Here is an 18280-nt window from a genome sequence, read left to right on the forward strand (position 1 = left end):
TCAGTGATGGCATTAGTTGATGCCAACCCCTACAGAGAATCTGAAATGGTTTCCTCTCCCATTTCTGCCATGGTTTTAGAGTTCTTCCCTTAGGATATTCAGTATTACCCAGTAGTGCTTTCTTATGCCATGAATGCCTGAAGAGAGGGTTCAAGTATGTTCATTCAAGATCAAGTGAAAAAGGGGCAAAAGCATGTACAGTTACTTTACCATTCAACTGTTTCCTTATGTGTGGAACTTTATTTCTTCACTGAGCCGATTCACATACCTCCATCCCCCATTAAATGTTAACCATGCAAGTGCAATACTTTGAATGACTGGTAAAGATGCCCAGGACATCAAAACATGGCAAAGGAGCTCTCGTCTACATTGAACTTACAGAATTACTCCAAAAATCAGCATGTTCTATATTTGATACACATCTTGATGCAATTCACAAAATGATTGACAATTCCAGTGTTTAAACAAGGTAAATATTTCTGGGGAAAAACTGAGTAGTGGCAGTAGGGATCTAATCTTGTTTAAATCCTGTCAACCCACAGGAAAATAAAATACAGATTGCCCATTTAGGTGTAGGAAATCAAAGACGAGAACTCTGCTAAGAGCTAGACATGTGGAAAAGCCAAGTTTCTGACCTAGCTACTGTTGCTTGGGGAGGAGAAGTTCCTAAAGCAATGGAAAAACCCCTTCTGCTGTTGTACTTTGAGTCTATGCTACGAGGTTATGCCAGTTTAGCTCTGGAAAAAGAGGTAAACAGTGAATGACAAAATTTGCAGATGATACAAAACTACTCAAGATAGTTAAGTCCCAGGCAGACTGCAAAGAGCTACAAAAGGATCTCTCAAAACTGGGTGACTGGGCAACAAAATGGCAGATGAAATTCAATGTTGATAAATGCAAAGTAATGCACCCTGGAAAACATAATCCCAACTGTACATATAAAATGATGGGGTCTAAATTAGCTGTTACCACTCAAGAAAGAGATCTCGTAGTCATTATGGATAGTTCTCTGAAATCATCCACTTAATGTGCAGTCAAAAAAGTGAACAGAATGTTGGGAATCATTAAGAAAGGGATAGATAATAAGACAGAAAATATCCCATTGCCTCTATATAAATCCATGGTACGCCCACATCTTGAATACTGCACACAGATGTGGTCACCATATCTCAAAAAAGATATATTGGAATCAGAAAAGGTTCATAAAAGGGCAACAAAAATTATTAGGGAAATGGAATGGCTTCCATATGAGGAGAGATAAATAAAACTGGGACTTTTCAGCTTGGAAAAAAGACAATTCAGAGGGGATATGACAGAGGTCTATAAAATCATGACCGGGGTAGAGAAAGTAAATAAATGTTATTTACTCCTTGTAACACAAGAACTAGGGGTCACCCAAATGACATTAATAGGCAGCAGGTTTAAAACAAACAAAAAAGTATTTTTTCACATAATGCACAGTCAACCTGTGGAAATTCTTGCCAGAGGATGTTGTGAAGGCAAGATTATAACAGGATTCAAAAAAGAACTAGAAAAATTCATGCAAGATAGCCATTGATGAACCTATTAGCCAGGATGGGCAGGGATGGTGTCCCTAGTCTCTGTTTGCCAGAAGCTGGGAATGGATCACTTGATGATTACCTGTTCTGTTCAATTCCCTCTGGGGCACCTGGCATTGGCCACTGTCGGAAGACAGTGTTAGGAAGGAATTAAAATTTAGCTAGCAAAAAAGACAGAAACTGCTAAAAAGCAATGACGTCATTTTTGATAGCTTAGCTTATATGGTTAATGCCCAACCAGTAACTCAGCTTTTAGAACAATGCTAACTCTCCCTTCACAGCCCACTAGATATTTGTAAGCACTTATTCCTACTCCCTCACCCCGCCTCCTTCCCCCGCAAGGTAGCCACAGATGCTTAATGCAATAGGATGACCTTTATACATATGTACTGTTTTTTAGTTTTATTTTTGTTTAGGGGTTTTTTGTTTGGTTGGTTTTTTTTACTTGTAACAATGTTTGTTTTTGTATCTACAAATAAATACTAATAAATTAATAAAAGAATGTATATAACTGGCCACTATGGCACCATATTTTTGAAGCTGCTTGTCAGTCTTCCCGGTACCATGAATAAACCCCCTTCAGTATTGTCTGTGCCTGCCTAATTCTTTAAAACAAAACAAAACTTTTTGCATAACAGGATACTGGGCTAGATGGACCTTTGGTCTGACCCAGTATGGCCATTCTTATGTAGAGCGACAAGAGGGAAATTAATTTATGGCAGGTTTCAGAGTAACAGCCGTGTTAGTCTGTATTCACAAAAAGAAAAGGAGGACTTGTGGCACCTTAGAGACTAACCAATTTATTTGAGCATAAGCTTTCGTGAGCTACAGCTCACTTCATCGGATGCATACCGTGGAAACTGCAGCAGACTTTATATACACACAGAGAATATGAAACAATACCTCCTCCCACCCCACTGTCCTGCTGGTAATAGCTTATCTAAAGTGATCATCAGCTGTACGCCTTCTAATTGAGTGTAAAGCAAGCAAGTGGATAACTAACCCCTATTATTTATTAATTAAATCAATAAACATGTTCATTCATTGAATAAGGTTTCTTCTTGTCTTTAGACTAGGCCTTGTGATTCCAAGCTAGTGTAACTAATGAGCTATTAAATAATTAATTTGTTTTACTTATGTAAATATGTAAAGACATCTATTAGACCCCTGCCTTGACAATCTGTAGTAAGTATTTAATATGTTTTCTGCGTATCAAATTACTCCCTGGAATTTGGATTCAGGGCTACCTGGCATCAAGAGGACTTAGCATCAGGATGATGGTTCTTAGCATCAGGAACTCCTAACAACTAGTGGCTAGTTGATTTAGATATACAATAATCAACCACTGACATGGCCTGTTTTCTCCAGAGCTTGTATCGAACTCATCAGTCCACAGAAAAAAGAAGTGCATCCAGACCCCGCAGCGGCAAGGAGAGGAAAGGAAATAACTCTTGCCAACTATCAAGGAGAAACTAAAATCCTCATACATTATACAGCAGGGCTTGTATTACACACAGTGGAGCCAGCACATAAAACACTGACTAGTTATTCTACCAATCGTTCAGTATGTCAGAGTGGGCACGCTCATTCCTACAGAAGAGGCGAATAGCTGTGGGACTGGAGTGACATAACAAGGACAGTCCAGCCACAGGAAACACAGGCAGAAGCCTGTGACAAACATAACCATACAAACAAAGCTGGAATCAGGAAGACAGTGGCAAGTGACATAGTAACAGTGACTACTTTTTACTGTAGCTCTTTGGAGCTACATGAATATTTTGAAACAAGAACTGTGTAAATTTTCACTATGGAAATTGAGCCGATGCATTTTCAAAGCAGTGCAAGGATTTGTAAAAGGACGACAGCAAGTAAAAAGCAGTTTTACAGAGAATGTTAGCTTAGTTGTCTCATATTTGTACTGCCTAGTCCTACAGAAACAAGTAGGAGAAAGTGTTAACAACCCACTTTGCCCATCCATGGGGACCACCTCCAGCAAGCAACATGCTGAGTTCTTTTATTGGGCGCTCAAAGATTCTTGATTTTGTTTACTAGCTAAACTAGGAAACGTGACTTAAAAATAAAACTTTATAAATTGTAAGTGACTCTTTACGGAACAGTTGGTACACAAAGTTAAAGGATACAGGACTGAACCTTAGTATACCCCTGATGAGAGATCTGGCTGGATGGATAAGAAACTGCAATGCAAACTGAACCATGCTCCATTGCATGAAAGATTACCCAAAAATCCGTAAGTATTAAAATCTCTTTCTTCTGCTAACTTGTGATTTCCTGAGCTCAACTATAGCTTCTTCCTTTTAGGATCAAACACATGATTCAGTGATAGGGATAACAATCTATCATGTGCTATAGCTTAAAAAGCAGCAAATAAACAGCCCAGGAGTGGTTATGCAAATTCCTGACATTGCACTTGAATATTTACATCATGATGAATCACTATGACTAAATTATACACAGAGAAAATCATGAGGTGGTCTCTGCAATGTTAGGGAAACATGGAGCTATTATTTATGTAGTTCTGTACAACTCCATTTAATGCAATAACTCCCTACTGGCTGCTGGGAAGTGGTGGAATCTCCTTCCTTAGAGGTTTTTAAGGTCAGGCTTGACAAAGCCCTGGCTGGGATGATTTAGTTGGGGATTGGTCCTGCTTTGAGCAGGGGGTTGGACTAGATGACCTCCAGAGGTCCCTTCCAACCCTGATATTCTATGATTCTATGACCTCTGGAGGTCATCTAGTCCAACCCCCTGCTCAAAGCAGGACCAATCCCCAATTAAATCATCCCAGCCAGGGCTTTGTCAAGCCTGACCTTAAAAACTTCTAAGGAAGGAGATTCCACCACCTCCCTAGGTAACGCATTCTAGTGTTTCACCACCCTCCTAGTGAAAAAGTTTTTCCTAATATCCAACCTAATCCTCCCCCACTGCAACCTGAGACCATTACTCCTTGTCCTGTCCTCTTCTACCACTGAGAATAGTCTAGAACCATCCTCTCTGGAACCACCTCCCAGGTAGTTGAAAGCAGCTATCAAATCCCTCCTCATTCTTCTCTTCTGCAGACTAAACAATCCCAGTTCCCTCAGCCTCTCCTCATATGTCATGTGTTCCAGACCCCTAATCATTTTTGTTGCCCTTCGCTGGACTCTCTCCAATTTATTCACATCCTTCTTGTAGTGTGGGGCCCAAAACTGGACACAGTACTCCAGATGAGGCCTCACCAATGTCGAATAGAGGGTGACGATCACATCCCTCGATCTGCTCGCTATGCCCCTACTTATACATCCCAAAATGCCATTGGCCTTCTTGGCAACAAGAGTACACCGCTGACTCATATCCAGCTTCTCGTCCACTGTCACCCCTAGGTCCTTTTCCACAGAACTGCTGCCTAGCCATTCGGTCCCTAGTCTGTAGCTGTGCATTGGGTTCTTCCATCCTAAGTGCAGGACCCTGCACTTATCCTTATTGAACCTCATCAGGTTTCTTTTGGCCCAATCCTCCAATTTGTCTAGGTCCCTCTGTATCCTATCCCTGCCCTCCAGCGTATCTACCACTCCTCCCAGTTTAGTATCATCCGCAAATTTGCTGAGAGTGCAATCCACACCATCCTCCAGATCATTTATGAAGATATTGAACAAAACCGGCCCCAGGACCGACCCCTGGGGCACTCCACTTGACACTGGCTGCCAACTAGACATGGAGCCATTGATCACTACCCATTGAGCCCAACAATCTAGCCAACTTTCTACCCACCTTATAGTGCATTCATCCAGCCCATACTTCTTTAACTTGCTGACAAGAATACTGTGGGAGACCGTGTCAAAAGCTTTGCTAAAGTCAAGAAACAATACATCCACTGCTTTCCCTTCATCCACAGAACCAGTAATCTCATCACAGAAGGTGATTAGATTAGTCAGGCATGACCTTCCCTTGGTGAATCCATGCTGACTGTTCCTGATCACTTTCCTCTCATGTAAGTGCTTCAGGATTGATTCTTTGAGGATCTGCTCCATGATTTTTCCGGGGACTGAGGTGAGGCTGACTGGCCTGTAGTTCCCAGGATCCTCCTTCTTCCCTTTTTTAAAGATTGGCACTACATCTTGGCAGTCAGATCCAGGCTAACTAAGAGCTCAGCTAGTCTCTTAAAACAAGCTGGATTCCTGGCTTAGACTAATAATTCTTTACTGCTCACAATACTATCAGTTGGTTTATAGTCCCAGTTTTATGTCACTCCGCACCTCAACTACAAGGGTGACAGAATACATATGGGCATGAACAAATGCAACACTTGGGACAGATGGATTACACATCTCTTACCTGAAGGGTCTGAGAAAGCTTTACAAAGTCTCTCTGTACTTGCTCACTGACATCTAATTCAGTCTGCAGTCGCTGAGCTTTGTTCTTTTCTTCAAACATCAACTGTTCAAGGTTAGTCTGGAAAGAGACAGGTTATTGATGTGCTTAAACTATATACAAAAGGGGCATGGATGGACCTTCTGATTAAGTATGGGTCTGAGAATCAGGTGATCTGGGTATATTCCACAGTCTTTCTGCCTGAAGTTGGACCAGCCATTTACCCTCTCCATGCCTCAGTTTCCCTATCTGAAAAAAAGGTTTAATACCCAGTTTCCAAGAGTATGAGGACGGTGACAATTAATTCATTAATGTAGGAAAAAGCCCTTCCATACCACCTTATTTCCACATGTCTCCAAGTAAAACTGCAAGTTTCTGATGGTGAAATCAGACAGTAGATGGAAGGTCATGATTCTCTCACAACTAGATTACTATATTTTCTGTTGGGGTTTTGATCAAGGTGGAATAGAAATCAGACCACAATTAATTCATTCCTCTGCCAGTGTAGTACTGTTCCTTACAGTAAACACTGAAATGTCAAATATTCAGAGTCTCAAGGGACCCAGACTGGTTAATCCAGTTTTAAAATGACTGGGAATGGAGCTTTCAACAACTTCCCTAGGGAGACTTGCACACTCAGGACATCTCCTGAGATCCACTCTTCCCCTTTCTGTTTCATCCTTTACTGTTAGCAATACCCATTTTGACCAGAAGTGTGAGCTTTCAGAACACTATGCTTGACAAAACACAAGTGTCTGTACAAATTCAAAACTTACTTTCATACAGAGCCACCAACATAACAGTTACCTTTGCAGTGGTCTCCTTCTTTAGCTGTTCTTCAAGAGTGTTTTTCATTTCCTGAAGACTCTCCAGCTGCTGCTGTTTTTCCTGCAAGGTGCACTCCAACTGTGAAATCAGAGAAAATCAATTACCTGAAAGCCTCTAAAATTTTCTTTTTCCACAGGTGTCTGGCATTCAAAACCTTACATAGAAAGGTCAGTGTAACTGCCTTTGTAGAGAAACTCCCAGGTAAACATGCCATCACCCCTTTCTTTTCTGAAACTGGAAGGAAATGCCTGTAGCAAACAACATTTAACTTATTAAGATTAGTAATAGAAAGTACATACAATTTTAAGCATTAGGAGAGCCTCTGTTAAGGTTACAAAAGACTTACACTGTTGCCCATATTATAATTCTGTCCTTCAGAGTTCCAAACGTCTACTTATTTGTTTCTTTTAAATTATAGTGCTGCTCCTCAAAATCCAGAAGCATACAAGTTCTCAACTTACAACAATCTGGCAAAGTACACTGTGGTCAGAAAACTCTCCTACACAGAATAAGCACTCCTTCCTTTTTATGGAAGGAAGTAAATTCTCTACTATTTCACAGCTACAGGGACATGAAGGCCTCGATGTGGTTCAATAATTCCCAACTATCCTGCTTGTACCTCCCTAGACATGAGTGACTTGTCAGATAATATCCTCATTCAGAGTCATTTTACAAAATACATATTTTGATTAGTAACAACTAAGCAGAGCCAGCAAGGAAAGTTAGCTTATTTTCTCTCACATGAGAGGGACTGATATTGACACAGAGACTCTAGAACAGTAAGAATGAATCACCTTGTTGGGATTCTCCTTCCTGCCCATTTTATCAGGTTAAATTTTCCACATTTAAGTCTGCAAAATTCTTAAATGATCTTCAAACTGAACTCTTACCTGTTCCTTTTCCACTTTTATTCTTTCCAATTCAGCTTTTAGGCTAGAAATGGAAGCTGCAAAGCAGAGGAAAAACAAAATTTTCACTTCATCAAGGCACTAGCTTCTCCAGATTTTACCCCTCACTTTCATCAACCCATTAAAAAAAAAATCAAAATATTATATCATGGTAAATGTATCTGAAGCTCTTTTTACTATATTGAATGGTTTACCCCCAGCCAGCGTTCTCTGCAAGGCTAATGTGTAATCCAACTGATCCCGGCAAGGATGAGTTCTGAAGATTTCTCTTCATTCATTCTGGGAGTTACCATTTTCCCCCTTATAACTCTCAATAGCTTATGACCATGGCAATCTTCCTCTGGTAGGTAAATGATCTCCTTTAAGGCGGCTGCCAACATAGCCCTATCGTATGAACAGAGAGAGGCAGGGACAATCGCCTTCTCCTCAACCCAACCTATTTTATCCATGTTCTCGTGCCACACCCATCACTATTGTGTCTGGAACACACAGAAACGTTTGGGGAGTGACATCCCCTCCCTGGTTAAATTTTGGTCTCCCAGAGAATGCAGTGCTGTTATTAAGGTACCATTAATATCATGAAATTAATTTATTGTGAAACTGCAAAAATGTGTGCTTTTTCAGAAGATTTAGAGCTTTGTTTTGTAACGCTGGTCTGCTATGCTGTGTCTTGTACACACTTTAAATGTCCAGCCTTGAAATAAGTAAACATGTTAATAATGCAGAGTTCTGGATAGAACTGTAAGTGTGAGTTACACTGAATGTGACAATGGGTCAAGAGAGGGACTTAAATATGTACCTGATGTAACCCAGTCAGTGCAGGTTACATGCATCTCTAATATGCATCAAGCACAGTTCATTATTTTTATCATGTTAGCACCAGGAGAAGGATTTCTGAGATTAAGAGCAAATGCTAAATTTTAGTTGTTAGAAGAAAGGAATCTTGACACACACACCCTCCCCCCAGGAGCTATGGATTAAGGAGAAAAACTGAATTGCAACATTTAAAAAAAAAAAAAAAAAGTCATGCCCACTTGAAGAACACTTAGAAAAAGGCAACCTGCCCTGAAAATAGGGCCAAGTGTCTCCTCTTTCTCCCAGCTTCTGCCAACCCGGGGAGCCCAAGTTACTTCTTGCTCTCCTGGAGTAGCACATACCACTTCCCATCTGGTTACTCAGCTGCCTTTTGTCTTAGTTGAATTTTAGTATGGTACAGAACTGTCTTTTGATCCCCTTACTTTTTAAACATTTGAGGAGAAAGAAACCATTTCATTTTTATGTGCTACACGTTAGGGAAGCTTTTAACCCCCTCTCCTTGTTTGTAAATAAAACTAACAGCATGGAAGGCAAGGCTGGCAAAACAGATTTAATTTCACTCCAAACAAAAATACTGTGTTGCACCCTTTTCCCTGTACCTACATTTTGACTTGCATCAAAAAAGCTCCAGCAATGAGACCTGAATGAACACACTTTGGATGCTATATCAATATAAACAATTACCTCTCTTTTTCTGTGTTTTGGTTTATTTCTATCAGTTACCTGTTCTGTAATCACATTTTTAATATGCACTTATTAACTTAAACATAACTTTTATTCTTTTCATCATCTTCTCATTTTTACTCATCTAGCTGCAAGATTCTGCTTCCCCTCTACCAGAGGGCTGATAACCCTCAGAAAACAGAGCAAGTAAAAGAGGCGGTTTCAGCAATAATGAGATAGAACCAGCATCTCCCACTAAAAACCACCATGCTAGTAGTATTCCCTATCAAATAAAAACCTCACTATGGTACTTGTATGAGGGGAATTGAAAAACACTATTTCTTTTGTTTATCATTTTTACACTGCAAATATCTGTAATAAAAATAATATAAAGTGAGCACTGTACGCTTTGTATTCTTCGTTGTAACTGAAATTGATATATTTGAAAATGTAGAAAAACCATTCAAAATATTTAATAAATTTCAATTGGTATTCTATTAACAGTGCAATTAAAATGGCGATGAATCGCGATTAATTTTTTAAATCGTGATTAATTTTTTTTTAGTTAATCGCGTGAGTTAACTGTGATTAATTGACTGACCTACTATTTTGTGCATTTTCCAAAAGCATGCCAAACGGGACACTGGACTGAATTCTTCTGATGATAATGTGGATAAATTTGACTTAAGTTACCCCAAAACAAGTCCTCAAGAATCTATTTTCCCACACAGGTATCTCTTTCTAGATTATTTTGCCCCTTCTCACCTATTTCTTCTTTGCAATTTTCTATCTCCAGCTGTAGAGTTTCTTCTAAATTTTCCTTTAGACACTGTTCAGCCTGAATCTGTTCTTTTAAGAATAAAATTTCTGCCTTCAGTTTTTCTTCAAGGTGATCTGCTGCAGTCCGTACACTAAGAATGTCTTCACGATATTTTAATACCAGCTCACGGAGTTCCTGAATTGAAGATCAGCAAGAAATTTCAGTTACAACATTTTCACATACATAGAAAGCAACGTACACTGATACCAGTCACAGATAGAAAGTCAAATTACCAGTGGTTTTTTTGCTCTGTCTCAGCATCTCAGGCCCCATCCCCAAAAAGATTTTAAAGAAGTACAACAAAATTTGCGTGGTCGAGGTAAATTAAGAAATCTCTCTCTTCACACACATTAATTCTCTTCATGCCCCAATCCACTATTTACCTGCTATGCTTGAGTGTAAGGGAGTGGACATGTAGGGGTGTTGAGATTTATTATAGCTCAGTATGAAAGATTATGCCAGTTCTTAACCTTCACTGCTCCTACACAAAGCCACCTCTCACACTTCAGATGAACCATAACTAATCTGTGCACCCCTCTGCCACCCCCACACAATGCCTTGCAGAGTCAAGACCTTAAATTTAGAATCCGGTTGTTTCTCAGTTTTACCAGACCAGTACGTAACTTCTTCCACTTAATTCTACTGTTACATTTTGTTCATTTAAATATTTTAATCAATCATTTCAAAATATTTTACCTCCATTGATTCTGGCAGACTGAAATCTTCAGCTTGCTGTAAAGACACATGCAAGCTATGCTTTCCCTGAAGGCTTTCATTATCTTTTTGCAGTCTCACCAACTCTTCTGAGACCTGCTCCCTCGACTGCATCAGGACAGCCTCCAATGTAAGGAGAAAATGCAAAATTAGAGCCTTAAAATCATGCTCGGGTCTATTCACAGCCAATTTGTCACAGTGCTTCCAAAGCTAGTGGAACCCAGGGAAATTTATACTCTCTGTGAAGGAGGATGGCAGTACGGATCAACTCCCCTGGTTAGCCTTGGTTATTCCAGTACTAGTAAAAAGTAAAACCAAAACACCGACAAAGATTTAACACTTACCAATTACCTACATAAAAGATACACTTAATTTAATTTAACAGCTTAACAGCAGTCAGTCATAAGTAAAAGAGCAGGCCATACATACAGCCCTATTATGTATCTTGCAGTTTTCTTATAGCCAGTGGACAAGGTGGTGTGCGGGACACATGTGTTGTTTTTTTTTTCTGTCTACCTAAATAATTATATTAATAAAGAGACCAAGTTCCATCTTTGAATATTTACAGGTGGGCTTTCATAGCACCTCCTACTGAAAAGTCTGAGGTGGATCCTGAAGTTCTGCTGGTTAACCATTTTGTGTTGCTATGCTGCCACACAATTGAAATTGTTATTTCATTTGCTTTGTTCTTCTAATATATAACTTCCTATTTTTTAAAAATCAAGTTGCAAAGCCCAAGCACTCCAAAAGGTAAGAAATGTCAGAATTTCAGTTGCCTGTGCAACCTCAGTGCATACACACAAGTGGGCCAAATTATGATATCATCTAGTTACAGGATAATATACAATTTTTTCTTAATGGATCTATCTCATTCATTGCTCTGGAGATAAATCAGGGTTTTTAGCAAAGGAGACTCATCTGGAAGACCTCTGCTTCATTTACTGAGGAAGCTGGGTAGGACTGAGGCAGGGGACTGCATGAAGAGAAAGGATGGTCTCGTGGTTAAGGCTGTTGAATGATGCCCTGTGGAATTGGGTTCTATCCCTGCCTCTGTCACAGACTTCCTATGTGATGCCACGCACATCTCTTATGCCAAAGTTTTCACAGGTGGACACAAATGTGCTCTTCAGTTTCTTGGTGCCTGACTTGAGACCTTTGAGTCTGATTTGCACAAGTGCTGAGCATTCACAGCTGTAACTGTGATGTCACGGCAGCTTGCTTGAACATATAAAGTGTCATATAATGCTATGCTCTGAAGGAAAAAAAACTGGCCTTAGGCATCTCAAATTGGGCACCAAAAGTTAGTGGAATTTTTGGATCTTAATTTCTGTGTGTCAATTTCCCCATCTGTAAAATTGGGCTAATACCCCTTCATCAGGAGCATTGTGAAAATAAATTCCTTAATGTCTGTGAAGCACTTGGATCCTATATGTGATTTAGTTGGGGATTGGTCCTGCTTTGAGCAGTGGGTTGGACTAGATGACCTCCTGAGGTCCCTTCCAACCCTGATAGTCTATGATTCTATGATTAGTGTCATACAAAAGCCCATGAGGAAATTATTAATTCTACCTTCAGAGCAGGGTGTGAATAGTGTGCAGTAAATAAGGCCTGGTGCCACACACAGAACAACAAAGAGTGCACAAAATATTAAACAGCTGCTTAAAATGAGCACCATCCATTCTGTGCATTGAAGGAGGCTGGGGTCCTGTGGAAAAAGTAGTATGAGATCATGTAATTAGAGACTATCATAATGTGCATATAAGGGGGCCAATTAAGGTTGCACATGCAACCTGAATTCTGGCATTTCCTAACTTCTGAGTGTTTGACTTTGCAACTTTAATTTTTTTTTTTTTTTTGTAAACATGCATATACACACGAAAAAAGGTCTGAGACACACAGATAAGGTGGCTATATTTAAAGACCAAACTTGGTCTCTTTCTGGAAAGAAGCTTCACCATGCTGCTGCAGGGTTGTGAGTCTTTCCTCCTTTCAAGTGCTGAGAGCAACAGGGAGCAAGATCCATTCATCAGCCAAAAGGCAAGTATGAGGAGGCGGCCCCTGGCTCCACCACATCAGAAACCTAAATTCCTGGGCTTTCCTGTGCAGCAGAGAATGAGGGACTCCCGAGCCAGAACTTTTCCCAGAAGAGCTTCTACCACAGCAGCTTTTTGCAATGGTGGGGAAGACAAGTGCCAGTGGGTTTGGGGGATGGTCTGTGCAAGTATGGAAGAGACCTTGGTGAGAGAAGTGTACAGACCGTGACATTACAAACTGCTTTAGGTTTAGCATTACAGGGGTTGATAAATATCTACATGTTAAATGCATGGTTGTCTTCTCCCACCTGACATGGTTAGACAGCAAGATAAACAAATCCATTAATTTTCATTTACATGTTTAAAAATAGTGTATCAGCAAGACTGAGCACACAATATTCTTGAAAAGGTATTTAAAAGTGAAATTTCTTTACCATTTGCTCCTGAACACTTCTCTTTGCTTGGGAAAATGCCTGTTGTAATTCACTGAGTAAGGTCTCAGACTCCTGAGATCTAATAATAAGTGAAGATATCTTCCAAAAAACAAAGATATAGTTAAGTGTCTGAAACAGATTAAGCAGGTTTTGAGAGTGTATTGAATACCCATCCATTCCCCCTTTTCACCCCTCACATGTCCTTCACATATTACAGCTTTATATTCACTCAGACCAGGTTTTGTTTCATTGGCTCAAGGATCAAAAGCTCATCATTTGAAAGAGATACTCTAATTCATACAGACTGAATTAAGATGCGTTTTTCTACAAATAGTACATTAATTCTACTGAAAACTAACAAGGAAATAGTAGTTAATTCTGATCATACCCAAATGTAGACACTTCAGAGCCAATTAAGGCAGAAAAAAAATAGATCTATTTTTCCAGGTTAGAAAGATAATGCTTTCTTTAAAAAAAAAAGGTTTTCAGTGGACATACAGTACTTTTTGAAATATAAAACAAGAGAGATTCAGAATTCTGACTATAAAATAAAATTAAATCTTATTCCATGGCTTGTAAAGAAAAAAAAAAGTGCTCATTATTTAGATTTGATATTCCCTTAAATATAGAAAGAGTGAACTGTACTGAAAGCTAGAGTACTACTATCTACATTTAATTCCATGCCTAGAAGACTTTGTCCACTGGTTGTCATTTAATTAGTAGGATAAAACACACAAAAAATCGGATTAGTTCCAGGGAAGTAGCACCCAAAATTATGCACACACTGTTTCTCCATTATTGCCCTGTCTGTTGCCCTGAGTTTACAGTACTCTACATTACAGGCACAGAAAAAAGTTTAAAAAGCCTGTAAATACCAGGCTTATGGTAGGGCTGTGAAAATAGAGCAAAAATAATAAATGGGGAGTTTCAGTCTGTAAACTTCCCAATTCAGGTTCTCATCTTAAGAATCAGAAAAGACTGGTGTGTATTATGATCAACTATAGTCATTCCCTGCCCAAACAAATAAGCATTAAATGGATGTTTCCTCAATTGCATTAGCTACCTGTCAAGTGCCGATAAGGTTAAATGGTATGATGGGCTAGATTCACAAAAGGACTTATGCTCCTAAAACCCAGACTCAGGCCCCACTGGGATTCACAAAACTCATGCTCAGCTGCTGCCAAGCCTGGTAGGTGCTTAACCTCACTCAGGAATTTTTACTGCAAAAATGCAAGTGCTAAGCACCTATGTTTCTGCCTCTGAGCTGTCTGGACACCAAAGCCCAGTGCGATGCACAAACTAGGGGACGATAGGTGTTCATCTGCCCAACTCACCTATGGGGCCCGATACAGTAAGCATGCTCAGAGCTTGCCTACAGGATCAAGCCCCACAGATAAGCTTACATAAAATTTCCAAGAGGGGGAAAACTTCATTGCTTTCAGCCCAGTGGTTAGGGTACTCACGTGAGTACACCTCTGTGCAAAAATGGCACAGGCACCTAATGCTAAGAGAGGATTTGCAGCTGAGAATCCCAAACAGCGGGAGGCACCCCTCTTCTACCTCGAACTTAGGTGCTGATCTCCAAGAGAGAGGTGGGGCTTAGCAGACATCCGTTGGCTTGGCATTTCCCATTGGTTAGCTTAAGTGAGGAGCTATCTAGCATGCTGGCTTTTGTGAATCCCATTCTGAGGTGTCCATCTCCCCCCATTCATTATGTAGGGAGCTCAGGCACAAAACTCAGGCTTTGTGAATACCACTGATTCTCTAGGCACGTATAAGTTAGATGTGGCAATGCTCAGTGTCACCACAACTAAGTTTCTCTGTGAATCTAGCTGGAAGCGTATATCCACAAAAGAGATTTAGAAAAGGCTAGGTGCACAGAACCTTACATGCTTATTTTTTGGATCTGCTACGACTCTCTACTCTTAAGAGACTTAAATGCTGCGCATTGGGTCGAGGATCATGTCTAAAATAAATTTTTGCAAGTGACCAATGCTAGGTTGGCTGTTCTCTTAGGAAATGCTCCAGAGAGTCTAGAAAGTACCACTTATTAAAAGGTACAAAGGGAATTATAGGTTTTCATAAATATAAAGGGAAGGGTAAACACCTTTAAATCCCTCCTGGCCAGAGGAAAAACCCTTTCACCTGTAAAGGGTTAAGAAGCTAAGATAACCTCACTGGCACCTGACCAAAATGACCAATGAGGAGACAAGATACTTTCCAAGCTGGGGGAGGGGCAAGAGAAACAAAGGTTCTCTCTGTCTGTGTGATGTTTTTGCCAAGACCAGAGCAGGAATGCAGGTCAGAACTCCTGTAAAGAGTTAGTAAGCAATCTAGTTAGATATGCGTTAGATTCTGTTTTGTTTAAATGGCTGATAAAATAAGTTGTGCTGAATGGAATGTATATTCCTGTTTTTATGTCTTTTTGTAACTTAAGGTTTTGCCTAGAGGGATTCTCTATGTTTTGAATCTGATTAACCTGTAAGGTATTTACCATCCTGATTTTACAGAGGTGATTCTTTTACTTTTTCTTTAAGTAAAATTCTCTTTTAAGAACCTGATTGCTTTTTCATCGTTCTTAAGATCCAAGGGTTTGGGTCTGTGTGCATCTATGCAAATTGGTGAGGATTTTTATCAAGCCTTCCCCAGGAAAGGGGGTGTAGTGCTTGGGGGGTTATTTTGGGGGGGGGGGAAGACGTTTCCAAGTGGGCACTTCCCCTGTTCTTTGTGTAACACTTTGGTGGTGGCAGCGTTTAAGCTTAGGGGATCTTTCATGCAGGTCCCCGCATCTGTACCCTAGAGTTCAGAGTGGGGAAGTAATCTTGACATAGGTATATGCACAGCTTACGTCAAAGAAGCAGCCACATCCCTAGCGGAATGGCTCTCAAGCCCCCTCTTGAATAGAATATTTGACAGGCTTGTAACAAATGCATCTTATTGATGCATTAAAAAGTCTTTGCTGAAAGAACAAAGAAATCAAATTTTGGACCATAAAATATAGATTAACAAAACAAGTTCATTTTGCAAGTTGACTTAAAGTGACAACTGACTTTTTGGCATCCGGTTTGTGAAATTTAACCTGAATGTTGAATTAACATGGCTTTAGAAGGACTAACAACATGCTTCAAGAACAAGGGGATGATGGAAAGAAGTCAGCAATAACTAAATGGACCCACAGAAGCAACATTAAATCTAAAATGGGCAACAGAGGAGATACAGATATATGCCAGATGCTTATATACGATCATCCTGACAAGGTCAGTACTCTGTAGTACAAGCAATCCTGGAAATTTTCATTTCAGTAGCTCCTAGAGTAGGGAGTGTGTGCAGATCCTAACAATCAAGAAGACTATCTGAAAAGTAAGAACTGGAATACAAACACATTCCTTTTGAAGAATCCACTTCTTTGCTACAGTGAAGCTTTTTTTTTTTTTTTTTTTTACCTGAGTGGCAGAGTCTTCAGTGCTTTGCTTCATGTAATCTTCCAGCTCCTGTTTATCTTTCATTGTTTTTTCCAGCTGGTCATTAGCCTGCCTCAGCATCACCTGCAGCTTTTTCACCTACATGGGCAGACCAAAAGATTGGAAGCAACCTTTCTTTAAAGGGCAAATCTGTTTCCCCAACACAGAGAGTGTAAAAACATTCTGAATTTACAACTGAGAGTCACAAGAGTTTCTTTGCTGTTTTTCTGCATGCCTTATTGATTAGATCCATAATGAAATATATAAAACTATATTCAAGTGGATCTCTACTACTCAGGATAAGAAAAGGATACCCTTTAATGATTCTGAAGACTGAGTCATTCAGACCCAGAATGAAGTCAGAGGGAAGTGTTGAAGTCTTAAAAATTCTTCAGTGCACAGGCAGGGGGTGACTCATTATAGATGCTTTAGAATTATTTTATGCTGTTGGCACAAAAATTACATATCATCTACTTTTGCCTTTGCTGCAGCAATTCTCATGGTATCAGTTAATACAATAGAATTTATAAAGTGAAAAGCACTTAAAGAATTATTCAGATCAGTCCAAAAAATCATTACAAGGATATTTCATTCAGGATGACTGCATAATGCATTTTTACTTTTTGGTAAAACATGAGGTCTTTCATTGCATGAGAGAGCATTACCATGTAATGTGGCGTACTACTTGGCAAATATCTAAGTAGTATGCATATGCAAGCATGCATGATTTCATACAGAAATTGCAGCAAATTGGATTACAGCACTAAATTGGCATGAGTTTCCCAGAATTTGAAGTAGGTTAACTTAAATCCCTGAAAAAAAGTTAATATGATAAAATGGCAGATAGTTAATGGCTACATTCTTGGCCATTTCTACAGCTGCGATATCTCTGTACGGCCCAAGAAAAAACCCTGACCTGATCTCTTGTCTCAGCCTCCTGAATCTGGATTCCCTGTAATTGCTTCTCATAATTCGAACACATATCACAACGTCTACCCAGCTTGTTTCCTGCATTCTGCACCTGGAGGACACAAAGTTATTACTTGCCATAAAGACTTTAGAAGGAATGTTGGAGTGATATATAGACTCACTCATGTTGTGCAATCATAGAATGTTGCTGCAGATAAGAGCTATGGGTATGGACAATTTCTGGAAGAGACAATAGCAGAAGTCATGGAGCAGCAGGATTAAAATTATTTTAAGCTTAAAGAGCAATATAAACAGAAGGGACCCGAAGACAAATGATCTAAATGGTTAGAAATGGAAAGACTTCAACATGGAGATTGCACAGAGTGGCACTGTTAAGCTTGGAGAGGAGACTAATAAGGGGGAATGTGAAAGAGATATACTTGATAATAAATGGTAGAGAATGAAATAGGAACACATGATTTACTCTTACATAACATCGAGGTAGTCAATAAAAACGAGACAACTAAAAAAAAAACAAACCAAAAAAACCCCCACTTGCATAGTTAACCTGTGAAACACACTTCCACCAGGTAGCACTGAGGCCAAAAGCTTAGCAGAATTAAAAAAATTAAACTTTTACATGGATAAGAATAATATCCATTTTTTTTTATTTTACAAAAATTGCAAGAGGTATAAACACTTATCCTTCTGGGCATACGCCTGTGGTCAGGAAGAAACTTCCCCAATGAACAGATTCCATAATTCCA

The 18280-nt window shown here is 39.6% G+C and overlaps 1 protein-coding gene and 1 long non-coding RNA gene across 6 annotated transcripts in view; one reads left to right on the plus strand and one right to left on the minus strand.

Annotated features, from left to right (window-relative positions):
• RABEP1 (rabaptin, RAB GTPase binding effector protein 1) overlaps nt 1-18280 on the minus strand; it is a 79232-nt gene that overhangs the window by 3730 nt on the left and 57222 nt on the right. For 3 of the 5 annotated variants that reach the window (XM_073315425.2, XM_073315423.2, XM_073315422.2), the window contains 8 exons: nt 17521-17625; nt 16587-16703; nt 13144-13242; nt 10659-10799; nt 9908-10097; nt 7646-7701; nt 6735-6833; nt 5892-6008 (listed from right to left, as the gene is read on the minus strand). In XM_073315425.2, the coding sequence (XP_073171526.1) occupies nt 5892-6008; nt 6735-6833; nt 7646-7701; nt 9908-10097; nt 10659-10799; nt 13144-13242; nt 16587-16703; nt 17521-17625 (924 nt within the window). Of the gene's footprint in view, nt 1-5891; nt 6009-6734; nt 6834-7645; nt 7702-9907; nt 10098-10658; nt 10800-13143; nt 13243-16586; nt 16704-17520; nt 17626-17651; nt 17754-18280 lie in introns of those variants that run through there. The other 2 variants (XM_073315424.2, XR_012155390.1) reach the window with 2 other exon arrangements.
• Nucleotides 40-9502, plus strand: LOC140899622 (uncharacterized). The gene is made up of 3 exons (XR_012155392.2): nt 40-469; nt 2928-3807; nt 9292-9502. It is a non-coding gene; the product is annotated as an uncharacterized LOC140899622 (long non-coding RNA).

The sequence above is a fragment of the Lepidochelys kempii genome, chromosome 17 (genome assembly GCF_965140285.1).
Source record: "Lepidochelys kempii isolate rLepKem1 chromosome 17, rLepKem1.hap1, whole genome shotgun sequence".
NCBI classification, from domain to species: Eukaryota; Metazoa; Chordata; order Testudines; family Cheloniidae; genus Lepidochelys; species Lepidochelys kempii.